We start from the raw sequence: 15,912 nt of genomic DNA, 5'->3' as shown, positions 1-15,912 counted from the left end.
CTGTTATGAATGATGTTGCTATAACAGAGTGCTTTGACACACGTGACCTTGCTTAGCTCTCATGCATGTTTGTGATTTATGGCAAGAATGCATTGGTGTTTCTCAGTTAAAGGTGAGGAACTGAGCGTCCCAGAGGGGTTTAAGGAAGGCCACAGGTGGGAGATGAACCTGTCTCCATGCTCTGCCCCACGTTCCTCCCCTCTAGCCTCTCCACCGACACACGGAACCTAACTGTCTCTTGCCCTACCAGCTCCTCTAAGAAATAGCTCGATTTGTAGTCCCTAAGATGCCTCTCCCTTTCTTCCTACAGATTTTCTGAATGGTCCTACTTCTCTTTGTGTCGTGTCTGATTTTTTCCTGCCTGACCTTCTCCTGGTTAAAACTCTGGGAGACCATGACAGACTCCAACCTGGGCACCAAGAGCAGATCTGATGCGAGCTTCAGTCCGGGCCAGGAGCCCTTTCCAGCCTCAGACAGCTCAGAGGAGCCAGTGCAGAAAAACGACCAGAACTCCCTGCCAAAGACACCTACGCAGGCCGAGCCAGCCTCCCTCAAAGACGCCTCTCAGCAGAGAACTTCCCTGCCCTCCTCACACCAGAAGCCCCCAGGAAACCCCACTTCCTTCGATGATCCATCAGCCTCCCCCGAACTCCAAGCCAGTGGGACAGCAACCATGGCCCCAGAAACCAATGGCCTGTCCTTTCCAGCCAGGCCTCAGGGCCAGCAAGCCAAGTTCCCCTCCAGAGAAGACAAGAAGCAGGCTCATATCAAGAGGCAGCTGATGACCAACTTCATCCTGGGCTCCTTTGATGACAACTCCTCCGATGAGGACCCTGGTGCCAGCTTGTTCCGAGAATCTTCCCGGAAGGGCAGCCGGGCCAGCCTGGGATCCCTGTCCCTGGATGCTGCTCTGACTGCAGGCGAGCCTGAGACCACTGTCCCCACTATGAGGTAAGGTGCCCTTTCTCCTCCTGCTGCAGAACTTGGGTGGGCCTGTACCCTCCCCTTCCCTTTACTGACACTAACACTTGGATTAGGCATTGTTTCCTTCTGTTTACCTGGGATCACTATGAATCAGAACCTACTCAAGGAAAGCTAACAACAATGTGAAAAGTGGTCACTAGGTGGTGCAAATGGTTTGCACTGGATGAGCTCTGGTAGCATAGTGCCTAAGGCATTTGACTGCTAACCAGAAGGCTGGCGGTTCAAACCCACCAGCCACTCCTCGGAAGGAAGGTTGGGCAATCCTACTTCCGTAGTGATACTGCCTCGGAAACCTAAGGAGGGGTCGCTATGAGTCGGGGCCGACTCAACGGCAAATAACAACAACAACACTAGCCTAAAGGTCAGCAGTTCAAACTCACCCAGCGTTGCCACAGAAGAAAGGCCTGGCAATGCGCTTCCATAAAGATTATAGCCAAGAAAACCCTTGGAGCAGTTCTGCTGTATAACTCTTGGCGTCACCATGAGTCAGAACTGACTCACCAGCAATGTTTTTTTTTTTTTTTTAATGTAAAAAGTAGAAGACATAAGCCTGCCCACCTTCCTTCCTTCCCTCCTTTCACGATCATTTTTGAACATCTACTTTGTGTACAGGGCCCCATGCCAGGAAACTGGCTGTCTGAAAGATCTCAGCCTCACTAAGGAAGATAACCTTGTATGTAACCAGTTATCATTTAAGTAGAAGGAACTCAGGCTACCCAGGAGGGAGGTTCTCCCCACTTCCTGATAAGACATCCGTTCATTCATTCAACATGTAACTAGCAACCAGAACATGTTTTCCCCTGATGACTCTTAAAAAGCAGAAACTCGAATGATGTAACTCACACCCACTCCTGTGATGGTTGAAAACAGATACCTAGGAGCTCTAGTGGCATAGTGCCTAAGGCATTTGACTGCTAACCAGAAGGCTGGTGGTTCAAACCCACCAGCCACTCCTCAGAAGGAAGGTTGGGTAATCTACTTCCATAGTGATAACCACCTTGAAAACCCACGGAGGGGTCGCTAGGAGTCGGGTCCTACTCAACCGCAGTGAGTTCTTCATAGGTCCACAGCAGGTGGGATATTCTAGGGGGCAACCGGTGGCTTTGTTCTTTACATTAGGAACCTTCCCCATCCCCAACCCCAAATTACAAATGTGATATAGTGGTTCCAGGGAGGACATTTGGGACGTACAGGAAAGCTCCAAGCAGAGGAGAGCCATCAATCACAACGTTGCTGGCTAGAGAGAACCTCTCTTTCATTTCAGCAGCCTTTCCTTCCAGTCTGTTTTCTCACCTGGAGATGGGCCTTACTGGCTGTTCTTTTAAGCATCTCCCGAACTCTCCCTACCCAAATGAGAATAACTTGAAGCAGGGAAATGGGTTCTTCCATATGCACCCATATTACCAAACCAAAAACCCAAACCCACTGCCATTGAGTCAATGCCGACTCATAGCGACCCCCATTGGGTTTCCGAGGTGGTAAATCTCTATGGAAGTAGATAGTCCTGTCTTCCTTCCATGGAGTGGTGGTGGGTTTGAACCGCCAACCTTCTGGTGGCACTGCACCAACAGAGCTCCTTTACCCACATTACCAGTGAGCTTAATTTTTAACCCTAATGCTGGAGTTGGGAGATGAAGGAAAAAAGAATAAGCAAGTATTCCCGATACTGACAATCTCCGGGTTGGGTGGGGTGGACAGTGGATTCAGGGAGTAAGAGTTTGGGTTAATTCAACTCTAGGGACCCTTCCACTCTGATCTAACCCCTTCCCCATTTCTCAGACAGACTAAGGCCTGGGAGAGGCTGGGGTGTTTATTCCAGGGTCCGTGCTCATGTGGAAACCAAAGCCAAGGAAGTGCATGTGTTGGTGGATCTGCCCCACTCCTTGCAGTTTCTCCTGGGAGCAGCCATTGTACTGCTCGTTCCTCCCTGGAAGGCTCCCTGGGGCCCACTTTGACCTCTTCCTCTAGGCTGCCAATGGTGACATCAGCTAGGAATGGATGGGAAATGCACCTTTAGTTTTGTGGTTTGGGAGGACGCTCTTTCTGAAGCAGCCTTCAAAGGGCCTTCTCCTTCCCCCAGTGTCCTTGTTATCCCAGGACTCTCACTGTCCCATCCCCTTTCTGGCCTCTGCACCTGCCATTCCCTCTGCACTAAAGTGCTCCCCTCACCCACCCAGCACTGCTACCAGGCTGGCTTCTTGAGTGTGCTTCCTCTGTGGTCAGTCCCTTAGGGCCTTGTGCCTTGAAGGGTACAAGTTCAATGCTCTGTGGTCCCCTCTTAAAATTCTTAATAAGTTTTTAAAAAGATGCCTACATTTTTGTTTTGCTCTGGGCCTTGCAAATGACGTAGCTGGTCCTGCCTCCATCCCAGCTGTTTGCCTGCTGCTCGTCAGCATCACTTCCCTGTCCTCCTAACAGCTTTCAAGTATTTTACCCTCTTTCCCCTTCCCAGCCCTGCATCAGTTTCTTGATCAATCACCCTGGTTTATTTCTTCATATTAATCACTCCTCGAGATTACGTCTCAAATAAATTTCCTTAAATTTTCTTTGGTTATCACCTGCCTCCCCACACTAGACTGCACACACCGTGAATGCAGCACAATATTCGCCCATATCATCAAGGCCTCTGCTTCTCCCCACTACCTAGCCTAGTGCTGGATCATGGAGGCTTTTAATAAATATCTGTCAAGTGCATGAATAAAATGAGCAGCATAAGCTCGCCAAAGGCAGAATTCTGAATTCCCAGGGCATGCAAAGCACTTGATGAATGGGTACAGGAATAGATGGTTGGATGGATGGATGGATGGGTGAATGGGTGGTTGGATGGGCAGATGGATGGATAGGTGGATGGATACATGAATGGATGGATGGGTAGATGGATGGAAGGGTGGATGGGTGATGGATGGGTGGATGGATGGATGGATGGATAGATGGATGGAAGGGTAGGTGGGTGATGGATGGATGGATGGATAGATGGATGGAAGGGTGGATGGGTGATGGATGGGTGGATGGATGGATAGGTGGATAGATGGATAGGCATTTTGTTGTCACTCTTTAGAAGTAGAATTTTTGTTTTTACAAAGCTCTGTTAGCATATAGTCTGAGACTTTGCAGACCAGTTCTGGGATTAAACTCCCATTTTGGATTTTTCTTCTATCTTTGTTGTTGTAAGTCTCCAACAATTTGGCTGTGACTCATGGCAACCTTATGTGTAACAGAACAAAATGTTGCCTGGTCCTGGAACGTCTTCATGACCATTGGTATGTTTTAGTCCATGTTGTACCTATGGTGCAGTGCCTTCCAATGTAGGGGGCTCATTTTCCAGAATTATAGTGGACAGTATTCCGTCGTGATCCATAGGGCTTTCATTGGCTGACTTTTGAAAGTAGATCACCAGGCCTTTCTTCCTAGTCTGGCTGAGTCTGGAAGCTCCAGTGAAACCTGTCCACGAGGGGTGACCCTACTTGTATCTGAAATATAGGTATCATGGCTTCCAGTATCATAGCAACTCTTTTGTCTTTACTATGGTTATAAAAAGTTGCCTTTTTCCCACATGACAGGGCTGAATAAAAATAGACACCCATGAGATGTCTGTTGATATATTCTCTGCCCTCCACCCCCTTTTGGGTCTACCTCAGGGCAGGGGTTGGAACTGGCCTTTCCTTGGACTTTGGAATTCCCATGTGACCCTTAGAAATGAAGCTATCGAGAACATTTCATGATGTGGCAAAATTGTCACCTACATACTATTACATGAAGCTTGTAAAAGACTGTTCAGAAGGATCTCATTTTGTTTCAAAAGTAGTGTAGTTAGTGCAAGTGGGCCCTGAGGTAAGAATGCCAAGCTCAAAGCCATCCCTAACTAATATTACCTACCCTGTGCGGTACATGTGTGGACTGAACGGAGTGCATTAGGTTCAGAATCTCTCAGCTGAAGTCCTGAAGTTAAGACAAACTCTGACGTGGAACAGATTCTTCATGAGTTGGCAGTAAACTCTTTTAGCAGCAAAACCCTCCTTATAGTCTTTATCCCAGTGTGATCATCATGAAATAAGGTGCCCAGTGTCATGGGAAGGGCCTAGGTCCTGAAGCCAGCCAGGTCTGGGTTCAAATCTCAGACTAGTGCCATCACCTCTCTGAGCCACAGTTTGCAACTCTGTCAAAGCCGGATAATAATAGTGCCTACCTCACAGGATTGTTGAGCTCGCCGGGTGGGGAGTGTTGGGTGCAGGCAGCCCAGAGGCAGCTCAGCTCCCAGCAGGTGAATTGCCCTTGCCCTCTGAGTCTCTCTCTGCCTGTGACCCTGGCTAGGCACACAAGCACACCCTTTAATATGTAGCAGTCTGTGTCCGTGGAGGAGAAAGAGCAATCGTAAGGCAGGTGACGTGCCGCAAGGTGCCGGGGCAGCCCCCACCCCACCACCACTTCCAAAACCTCCCTCTTCCACGTTGGGAGTGTTGAGGTAAGAGAGGTTTAGCAGTGCAGACTGGTAGACAGGAAGGAGAGTGACGGTCTGTGGGGTCTGGACATGAAGGCTGGGGGTCCTGAGCAGGAGTGAGGGACCTTCAGGAGTCAGGCGTCAGGCACGGGGCACCGCCTCCCTCTCCTGAATGGAATCCTGGGAGAGCTTGCAGTGGGGGCAGCTCCACTCCTTCCTGGGAACTGTTACCATCTGTCTCTCTTCTCTTCAGCTGTGGATAATAATCAGGCCCTCAAACTTTAAATTCTCTACCATTTTTTTTTGGTGGGAGGGGCTTATTTATTTTACTCTTTTTATTTTATTGTGGTAAACTATATATAAAAAAAGTTTGCCATTTTAACCATTGTGAAGTGTAGCATTGAATGACATTAGTTACATTCACCATGTTGTGCTACCATCACCATGCAGATGTTTTTATTTGTCCCTGAATGGAAGGTCAAGGATCATTCATTTATTTTGGAAGAGCCTGTCAGAAACCCCATTTTCAAATCACATCAGCTCCTAACATGATTTTGGGGAGTTTGGGAGAAGAGGGACCCCTCTCTTTGAGTTGTCCTATTTGAGGTTTGGGCAAGGTTGCTATTAAATTAATTCAGGGTGAAAAGCAGTTGGAGTCCTTGACTGGTACGAAGGTTAACCAAAAGGTTAACCTTCAGCAGGTTCAAGTCCACCCAGATTTGCACCAGAAGGAAGGCCTGGTGACCTGCTTCCAAAAAGTCAGCCCTGGAAAAGCCTGTGGAGCACCGTTCTGCTCTGGCACACAGGGGGCCGCCATCAGTGGCAATCGACTGGACAGCAACTCGTTTTTATTAGCGAGCAACTAAAATACTTACTTTCCCCCTCCTCAAGCAGCAGTATCTGTTTTAGAAAAATGATTTCCTTCTGCTCTACAGTTAATATAACATTTCCTTCCATCATACATTGAAAGGGATTATTTCATTTTCTTTTTCTTTTCCATGACAGCCCATTATAGTGGATGATGTCCTAGATAAGGATGTGGGGAGAAGGCATTTGCCCATGGTCACATAGTGGGTAGGGGCAGGACGGAGGCCAGTCCTTCCACGGGTCTTTCCATCACGCTCGCTGCCATTCACCATGCTGCCATTCACCTGCATGCGCATTTTCTTGTTGATTCTGTGCGTATGTATTTTCTCCGACTTGGGTTTTCTCTCTGCAACACCAACAAGTAAATTTAGCCTTAGATAAGTATAAGAGGAAGAGCTTACAGCACAAGACTACATCCACAGCCATATCTGAAAGGCTTCATTGAAAATCCCAACTGCTGATGTTTGCATAAAGGTGATGGCGTATATAGATAGGCGTAGTATCCTATCCCCACCAGATAACACAAGCAGAGAAAAATCCAAGTTAGTACAACTCTGATGAAAAAAAACCCAGCCCTACCTGACTGAAATCTCTTTCTGGAGAGGCCTAGGTGAAAGCAAGGTGGGTTAGGTGGTCTCTAAAAATGTTTAAGCAGCGCAGTTAAAATACCCCCAGAGTGTTCCAAGAAGCCCTGGGTTTTGGCAATAGAAGATTAAAAGATAGAGCTTTGCATGTCAGCTGCTTGGCAGTTCTCCTGTCCTCCTAATTGGCTTTGGGGAGGGTACGGGCTGAAATCGGCTATTTCCTGATTTTAATTGCTTTTCCTGTTTTGAGGTGGTTAAATTTAAATTTAGTCCCTGAGTAGCACCAGCGGTTAAGCACTTGACTACTAACCTAAAGGTTGGCAGTTCAAACCCACTCTTGGAAGAAAGGCCTGCACATCTACTTCTGAAAGGTCCCAGCTTTGCAAACCTGATGAAGCAGTTCTACTCTGCACACAGGGGGTCTTCAACGGCAACAGCAACACATTTAAACTAAGTCATCTGAGAGATGAGTACTTTTTGGTTTGGGTTTGAAACTGTCAAGAAGACTAAGGTGGGTTACTTTTTTGAAGGAGATAAAGGGCCATGAAAGGACCTTCCAGAAACATGGAAGAACTGATAATTTTATTCACCTGCATTTTTGTTTGTTGTAAACCAGTTGTTGCAGAGTTATTTAGTGTTCTCAGGCAGATCTGCTTTCACAACCCCAAGGAGTCCCGGTTCACATTGTGGCCATGAGAATGGCGCCCCCTGGAGGTTTGGGCCTGCCTGCAGCTTTTGAAAGGAAATAATTTACAAGCATTTACACTAGTGTGTGTTTGCTTGTTTTTAACGTTGGGCAATCTACTTCCGCCGTGATACTGCCTCAGAAACCCAAGGAGGGGTCGCTATGAGTCGGGTTCAACTCGATGGCACAAAACAACAAAAGGCTGCATTTATTGGTATAGCACTTTTTTTATTTTTTATTTTTTATTTTTTTGTGATTTGGGTGTAGATTTACAGAGCAAATTCACTTTCCATACAGCAGTTCACATACACTTTGTCTCATGACATTGACTACAATTTCCCACAATGCAACAGCTCCCCTCTCACTTCCTCCCTCCTGACAGTTACCTCTTCTCTGTATCCATCCCTCCATGCAGCCCTGCCCCCTAAGCTGTCTCCCTGTGCATAAACAGCCCTTCTTTCTCCCATGATTGTTCTCTCCAAGGAGTGTATCTACATAATGTAAATGTTCAACTCATATGCTTGTCTTTTGTTTGGCTGGAAGCCACAGGTGTGGGTTCAATTCCAGACCTGAAGGGCAGCTAGGGGCCATAGTCTCAGTGGTTCTACCAAGCTCTATCAGACCAGCAAACCTGGTTCCCTTTTTTTTTCCCAAATGATTTTGAGTTTTGTTCCACATTGTTCTCCCTCTCTATCCAGGATCTCCTACATAGATCATTCCCTCCAAGTGGTTGACAGTGGTAGTCAGGCACCATCTAGTTCTTCTGGTCTCATAGTCGTATAGGCTGCGGATCGCATGGTGTCCCAGTCGCTAGGACTAATTGTTTCCATGAATCTTTGTTTTTCTTCATTTTTCTTTGCTCTGGACAAGGAGAGATCCATGATTGCATCTAGATGGCTGCCTGCAAGCATTTAAGATCCCAGCCTGGGCTTCCTTATCTCTACCATAGGGATTAAAAACAATAGGATTGCTGTGAAGATTAAATGATACAAAGGCACAAAGGGCACCATTCAAGTTCGTTAGTCTCATCAAGAGCATTTTTAGAGCCACTGTGTGTGGCCCTCACTCTTTTAGGGGACCCGAGGGCTCACTGGGAATCAGCAGAGTACCTGGGGAAGAAGTCAAAGGATAGCAAAGCAGGAAATCGGAAGCCAAAAGCTGACTTGACCCAGGGGACTTTGAACAGGCCCAGTGGGGCAGCTGACTCTCATTTTAAATTTCCCATATTTCCCACTACTTACCTATTGTGAAGGAAGATTGGGCAATCTACCTCCGTAGTAATACCACCTCAGAAACCCAAGGAGGGGTCGCTATGAGTCGGGTCCTACTCAAGGGCACATAACAACCACAATAACCTATTATGTATTATGTGTGTGTGCAAATGTACTATATGCTTGAGAATTTTCTCCAGCTGACAATGTATTAGGGTGTTGTTGCTGTTATGCGCTGTTGAGTAGGACCCAACTCATAGCGACCCCTCCTTGGGTTTCCGAGGCGGTATCACTATGGAAGTAGATTGCCCAGCCTTCCTTCCGAGGAGTGGCTGGTGGGTTTGAACCGCCAGCCTTCTGGTTAGCAGTCAAGTGTCTTAGGCACTACGCTACCAAAGCTCCTATATATTAGGGTAGTCCCTCCTATAACACTTCTACTCCAGCCAAGGGTAGGAAAAACCAAACCAAACTCACTGTCATCGAATCAAATCCGATCCGACTCATAGCGACTCCAAGGCAGTATCACTACGGAAATAGATAGTCCAATCTTCCTTCTAAGGAGTAGCTGGTGGGTTGGAACCACTAGCCTTCTGGTTAGCAGTCAAATGCCTTAAGTACTACGCCACCAGAGCTCCTCAGGGTAGGAAAGTACGAGGGTTTTTGGTATCCCAGGAGGCTGTCGTCTGCGCTTAAGGTCAGCGGCGACTCTGGGATTGGTTGGGCCGCGGTGCCTGGCGAGCGCCGGTCAGGGCGGGGGCGGGCCTGGTCTAGGGGCGGGGCGGGGGCGGGCGCGTAGGCACCCGACTCTTGCACGCAGCGCGCATTTCGGGATGGAGGAAGCGCGGCGCCGAATTGGGCGCCTCCCCGCTATCGCAGAATCGGGCCCAAGTCGCTGTGGGATCGCGCCTCCACCTTCCCGTCTACACTTGGCTGCCTTGCTGAGTTTCAGGACCTGGGTCTACTTCAGAGGGTTAGGGGCTACATGCTGTGCACCGCAAAAGGAACCCGGTGGGATTGGCCGGGGGGTGCTGTCAGCATGAGTCCTGCCAAGTGCAAGGTCTGTTTCCCTGATCGCAAAGTAAAGTAAGTAAGCCTGCTTCTTTAATACCGTTGGGTTACCTTTTACGGACTTAAGCACACACACCACCTCCACCCCTACCCCACCCCGCGTGAAGACTGTCCTTGTGTCCTCTTGGCAACACTACCCATTGTCTACCCCACCCCCCTCCCCGAGAATGCAGGCTCTCCGCTGGCGGCTGGGGTGATGGAGCCCTCCTTGCAAAGACGCTGGCTGCTTTTGGCTGGAGAGGAGCAGGGAGCGTCCAGCCCTATTTGGCTGAGACGTTGACTGGGGCGGGGCACCCAGGAGACAACGTGATTCCCCAGATTGACCTGTTGGTGGGGGCCGTCCTTTCCCCTTATCCTTGAGAAGGGTGATGGTCGGAAGGCTGATGACTGTGAAGCCCAGTGGGAATCCACGTGGCCCTGAGCAGGTATCCCATGGAAGTCATTTTTTGAGCAGGTTAGTGTAGACAGCTCTGTGCCTGAGCACTTCTTAGCTCTTTTCAAAATTTAGAGAATTACTGATAAGCCAAAAGCAAAAGTCACCCAAATTCCATAGTCTGTGATCTTTGTTAATGATTATTGTCTATCCCAGAAGCCTTTTTCTGTGCAGATAGGTTTTTATTTATAAACTTGAATCATGCAGAACATACTGTATGGTAACTTACTTTTTCACTGAACATTATCTATTCTACCATTGGGTTTGGCAACTTATGGCTCCCCATTTGGTTTTGTGTGGCCTGTGTGGTTTTTATAGTTTCACATGGATTTAAAAAAAGACTGCAAGGATGCTATCTGGTGACGCATGAGAGTTACATGAACTTCACATTTCAGTTTCCATCAGTAAGTTTGATTGGAACACAACCACACTCATTTGTTTACCTATTGTCTATGGCCGCTTTCCTGTGGGCAGAATTGGACAGAGTTTGTCTGATCCACAAAACTTAAAGCAGTTGCTTTCTGGCCCTTCACAGAAAAGGTTTGCAAACTCTTGGTCCACAACATACTTTTTACTGGGTCTGTAATGTTTCCCTTAAATGGAGGTATACCTTAAAATGAATAGCCAGTACGCTATTGATGGATGTTTAGTCTGTTTCTCGTTTTTTTGCTCTTATGTATGAACAGTAGAGTGAAGAACGCTCTATAGCCAAGCCTCTGCCTCCATTCTTGCTTATTTTGTTAGGGTCAATTTACCTGGTCCATAAACAGTCCCTGCACACCTTTGTGTCAGGCCTACATCTGGAAGCAGGAACGCACTGCCGTCAAGTCAGATAGCGACCTCTCCTTGGGTTTCCGAGGCGATATCATTACAGAAGTAGATTGCCCAACCTTCCTTCTGAGGAGTGGCTGGTGGGTTTGAACCTCCAGCCTTCTGGTTAGCAGTCAAGTGCCTTAGGCACTGTGCCACCAGAGCTCCTTGGAAGCAGGAAGGGACACAAAAATATTTGACAGCTATTACCTGCTACCTCCAGGGAGTCCTCATCAAATGAGGGAGCTGGATGTCATCTCAGTAACTCGAATTTAAGGCCAGTAGGTGCAACGGTAATAACTACAACCATTTCTGGGGTGCTTTCGCTTGGTGGGGTGGGATCTCATGCTGTCTTCACAACACCACCTTGGGGCATGAAGTTGTTGGTGGCATAGAAAATCGAGGCTCACGGACGGTAAGAGCAGAACTGGGATTCACACTTAAGCCATAACCCAAAGGACCCAGGCCTCCAGGTTCTATTGCTTTAAGATAATTAACTGCTCAAATAGAGTTCTCTTTCTTGAAAAGTAAGTTGTTAGTTGCTGTTGAGAATCATGCGACCCTGTAGGTAATGAAATGTCACCCAGTCCTGGGCCATCCCCATGATCACTGGTCTGTTTGAGTCCATTGATACATTTTTCAAAAATAATATTTTATTGTATTTTTGGTGTAAGTTTACACAGCAAATTTGGCTTCCATTGACAATTTCATACAAATTGTTCAGTGACATTAGTGACATTTTTCTCACAGTGTCAGCATCTCTTTAATTACATTCTGGTTGTTTCATTTCCAGTGCTCTGGGTTCCCTGCTCTCTTCTCATTTTTGCTTTAGAATAGTTGTTAATTACAGATGATTTTTTTAAAAACTTTTGATTACCATTTTATTGTGAATTAGGTGAAAGGTAAGGAGCTCTGGTATCACAGTAGTGAGGCATTTGGCTGCTAACCAGAAGGTTGGTGGTTCAAACTCACCAGCTGCTCCATAGGAAGAGGAGGCAGTCCATTTCTATAAAGATTTACAGCCTTGGAAACCCAGTGGGGGTTGCTGTGAGTCAGAATCGACTCGATGGCAGTGAGTTTGGTTTTTTTCTTTTAGGTGAAAGTTGCCATAGCAAATTAGTTTTTCTAATCAATAGATCACACACGAATTGTTCCATGACATTGGTTGCGATCCCTGCAGTGTGTTAGCACACTCCCAGTTTCCTCCCTGGGTTCCCTGTTTCCATTTATCCATTATCCCTGTCCATCCCTGTCTTCTCATCTTTAGTTTTGGGCAAATGTCTCGGGTACTTGATTTTTACAATCAAGTAATATGCAGGAGCTTATTCTTCACTTTGTTGATTTTATAGTCCCACTGTTTATTTGGCGGAAGGTGGACTCCAGGAACGTCTTCATTTTCAAATTAGATTTTCTCAGGCCAGTAGTCTCAGAGGTTCCTCTATTCTGTTTCCAACCAGTAAGTCTGACCTTTGTTTTTTTCCCTTAGCTTTGAATTTTGTTCCACTTTGTAAATTAATTTATGCTATGCATTCTAACCAGGACCTCCTATTGTGGTCTTGGCCAGAGTGGTTGGTATTGTAGCTGAGCACCATCTAGTTCTTCTGGTCTCAGGTTAGAGGAGGCTGTGGTTCATGTGGGCCATTAGTCCTTTGGACCAGTTGCTTCCTTGAGTTCTTGTTTTTCTTTGTTCTCCTGTGCTGTAGGTGGGAAAAGACCGGGAGTTACTTCTTAGATTGCCTCTTGCAAGTTTTTAAGACCCCAGATGCTGCTTACCAGACTGGGATGTAGAACACTATCTTTATGAACTGTATGTTGCCAGTTGATTAGAGGTTCCCCGAGATGGTGGTCCTTAGGCTTCATGTCCAGTGGTTCAGTCCCGAAGTCTAATTTCTATAACTGTGCCTGATATGCTGTTATGGCATTTGACTGCTAAGCAGAAGGCTGGCAATTCAAATCCACCAGCCACTCCTCGGAAGGAAGATTGGGCAATCTACTTCTGTAGAGATCCTGCCCTGGAAACCCAAGGAGGGGTCACTATGAGTCAGGATCGACTCGATGGCAGTAAGTTTTTTTTTTTTTAAATATGTGTTACATTAGCAAATGTTGTTGTTGTATGCCGTCAAGTCAGCCCCGACTCATAGCGACCCCTCCTTGGGTTTCCGAGGCAGTATCACTACAGAAGTAGGATTGCCCAACCTTCCTTCTGAGGAGTGGCTGGTGGGTTTGAACCGCCAGCCTTCTGGTTAGCAATCAAGTGCCTTAGGCACTATGCTACCAGAGCTCCTACATTAGCAAATATGTATATAGAAATATCAACCACTATATTCGGAAGGAAGGTTGGGCAATCCTACTTCCGTAGTGATACTGCCTCGGAAACCCAAGGAGGGGTCGCTATGAGTCGGGGCCGACTCGACGGCACATAACAACAACAACAACAAATACCTATATATAAGGAGCTCTGGTGTCGTAGTGCCTAAGGCATTTGACTGTTAACCAGAAGGTTGGCAGTTCAAACGCACCAGTCACTCTATGGACGGAAGACTGGGCAATCTACTTCCGTAAAGATTTACTGCCTTGGAAACCCAAAGGGGGTCACTATGAATCGGAATCGACACAATGGCAGTGAGTTTGGTGTTTTGGTGTATACCTATATATATGTGGATGTGCTCCCATATGGCCTCCTTCACCTATTTAGCATGTATGTTGTGTTGTTGTTAGGTGCTGTCGAGTTGTCTCTGACTAATAACGACCTATGTACAACAGAATGAAACACTCCTTGGTCCTGTGCCAGCCTCATGATCCTTGCCATACCTGAGCCCATTGTTGCAGCCAGTGTGTCAGTCCATCTTGTTGAAGGTCTTCCCCTCTTTCGTTGACCCTCTACGTTACCAAGCATGACATCCTTCTCCAGAGAATGGTCCCTTCTGACAACATGACCAAAGTATGTGAGACGAAGTCTGGCCATTCTCACTTCCAAGGAGCATTTCAGCTGCACTTCTTCCAGGACAGATTTGTTAGTTCTTTTAGCAGTCCATGGTACTTTCAGTAGTCTTCGCCAGCACCACAACTCAAAAGCATCAGTTTTTCGTTGGTCTTCCTTATTCGTTGTCCAGCTCTTACATGCATATGCGGTGATTGAAAATACCATGGCTTGTGTCAGGTGCACCTTAGTCTTCAAGGAGATGTCTTTGCTCTTCAGCACTTGGAAGAGGTCTTCTGCAGCAGATTTGTCCAATGCAGTACATTGTCTGATTTCTTGACTGCTGCTTCCGTTGGTGTTGATTGTAGAACCAAGTAATATGAAGTCTTTGACAACTTCAATCTTTTCTCCATTTATCATGATGCTGCTTATTGGTCCAGTTGTAAGGATATTTGTTTTCTTTGTATTGAGGTATAGTCAATAGACTGTAGTCTTTAATCTTCATCAGTAAGTTCTTCAAGTCATCCTCACTTTCAGCAAGCAAAGATGTGTCGTCTGCATATTGCATATTGTTAATGAGTCTTCCTCCAGTCCTGATGTCACATTCTTCTTTATGTAGTCCATCTTCTTGGATTAACAATCCTGATACACTCCTCCCTGATTTTAAACCATATACTATCCCCTTTTTCTATTCGAACTACAGCCTCCTGGTCTATGTACAGGTTCCTCACGAGTACAATTAAGTGCTCTGGAATTCCCATTCTTCTCAATGTTACCCATAATCTGTTATGATCCCCACCATCGAATGCTTTTGCATAGTCAATAAAACACAAGTAAACGTTTTTCTGGTATTCTTTGCTTCCAGCCAAGATCTATCTGATACCAGCAATCAGCAATGATATCCCTCAATCCACATCCTCTTCTGAATGCAGCTTGCAATCCTGGAAGTTCTCTGTCTATATCTATCTATATATCACACACATATATTTTAATACTTTTTATTGTGATTTGGGTGAAAGTTTACAGAGCAAATTCATTTTCCATATAGCAGTTCATACACATTTTGTTTCATGACATTGACTGCAATCCCCACAATGTAACAATTCTCTTCCCACTTCCTCCTGGTGGCTACCTCTTCCCTATGTCCTTCTTTCTTATGCATTCCTGCCCCGTGAGCTGTCTCCCTTTGCAAATACTGCCTTCTGTTTCCCCATGATTGATCATTCTAAGGAGTATACCTACCTGGTGTAAATATTCATCCTGTGTGCCTGTCTCTTGTTTGGCTGGAAGCCACAGGAGTTTAATTCTAGACCTGAAGGGTAACTAGGGATCATAGTCTCCAGGGTTTCTCCAGGCTCTATCAGACCAGTAAGCCTGATCTTATTTTTTATAATTTTGAGTTTTGTTCTACATTTTCTCCCACTCTAATCAGGATCTTCTGCCCTGATCCCTTTCTGAGTGGTTGATAGTGGTAGCCAGGCACCGTCTAGGTCTCATGATCATATAGGCTGAGGTTCGCATGGTCCACTAGTCCCTTGGACTCCTTGTTTCCATGTGTCTTTGGTTGTCTTCATTCTTTGCTCTGGACAAGGAGAGACTGCTTGTTGCATCTAGATGGCCGCTTGCAAGTTTTTAAGACTCCAGTCACTACTCAGCAAAGTAGGATGTAGAACAGTGGTTTTGTACAGTATGTTATGCCAGTTGAGCTTGATATCTACCTTGACTACAAAAACGGCAAGGAGGCCACATGTTCTGACCTCCTCTAACCCTACAAGAGGAAGACAGGATTACCAGCAGTAACCCAAGGCCTATTCCTGCCAGGCCAGACATGCTGCCTCCCCCCTCCAGCCCTTGCTCCAACTATTCCTCCCAAAGCACCCACCACCTCTCTCCTAGGTTCAGTAATTCACTG

General features: G+C 46.5%; 1 protein-coding gene across 1 annotated transcript in view; it reads left to right on the top strand.

The window, feature by feature from the left end:
• Positions 1-319: 319 nt before the first annotated feature.
• Positions 320-15,912, top strand: part of ACACB (acetyl-CoA carboxylase beta) — a 162,926-nt gene continuing 147,333 nt past the window's right edge. Inside the window, exon 1 of the mRNA XM_007954999.1 lies at positions 320-951. Coding sequence (XP_007953190.1) covers positions 320-951 — 632 coding nt within the window. The remainder of the gene's footprint in view (positions 952-15,912) is intronic.

The sequence above is a fragment of the Orycteropus afer genome, unplaced genomic scaffold (genome assembly GCF_000298275.1).
Source record: "Orycteropus afer afer isolate SDZICR_OR568_19922 unplaced genomic scaffold, OryAfe1.0 scaffold00487, whole genome shotgun sequence".
NCBI lineage: Eukaryota > Metazoa > Chordata > Mammalia > Tubulidentata > Orycteropodidae > Orycteropus > Orycteropus afer.
The sequence above is the reverse complement of the archived record's forward strand: the minus strand, read 5'-3'. Positions and strand labels throughout refer to the sequence as shown.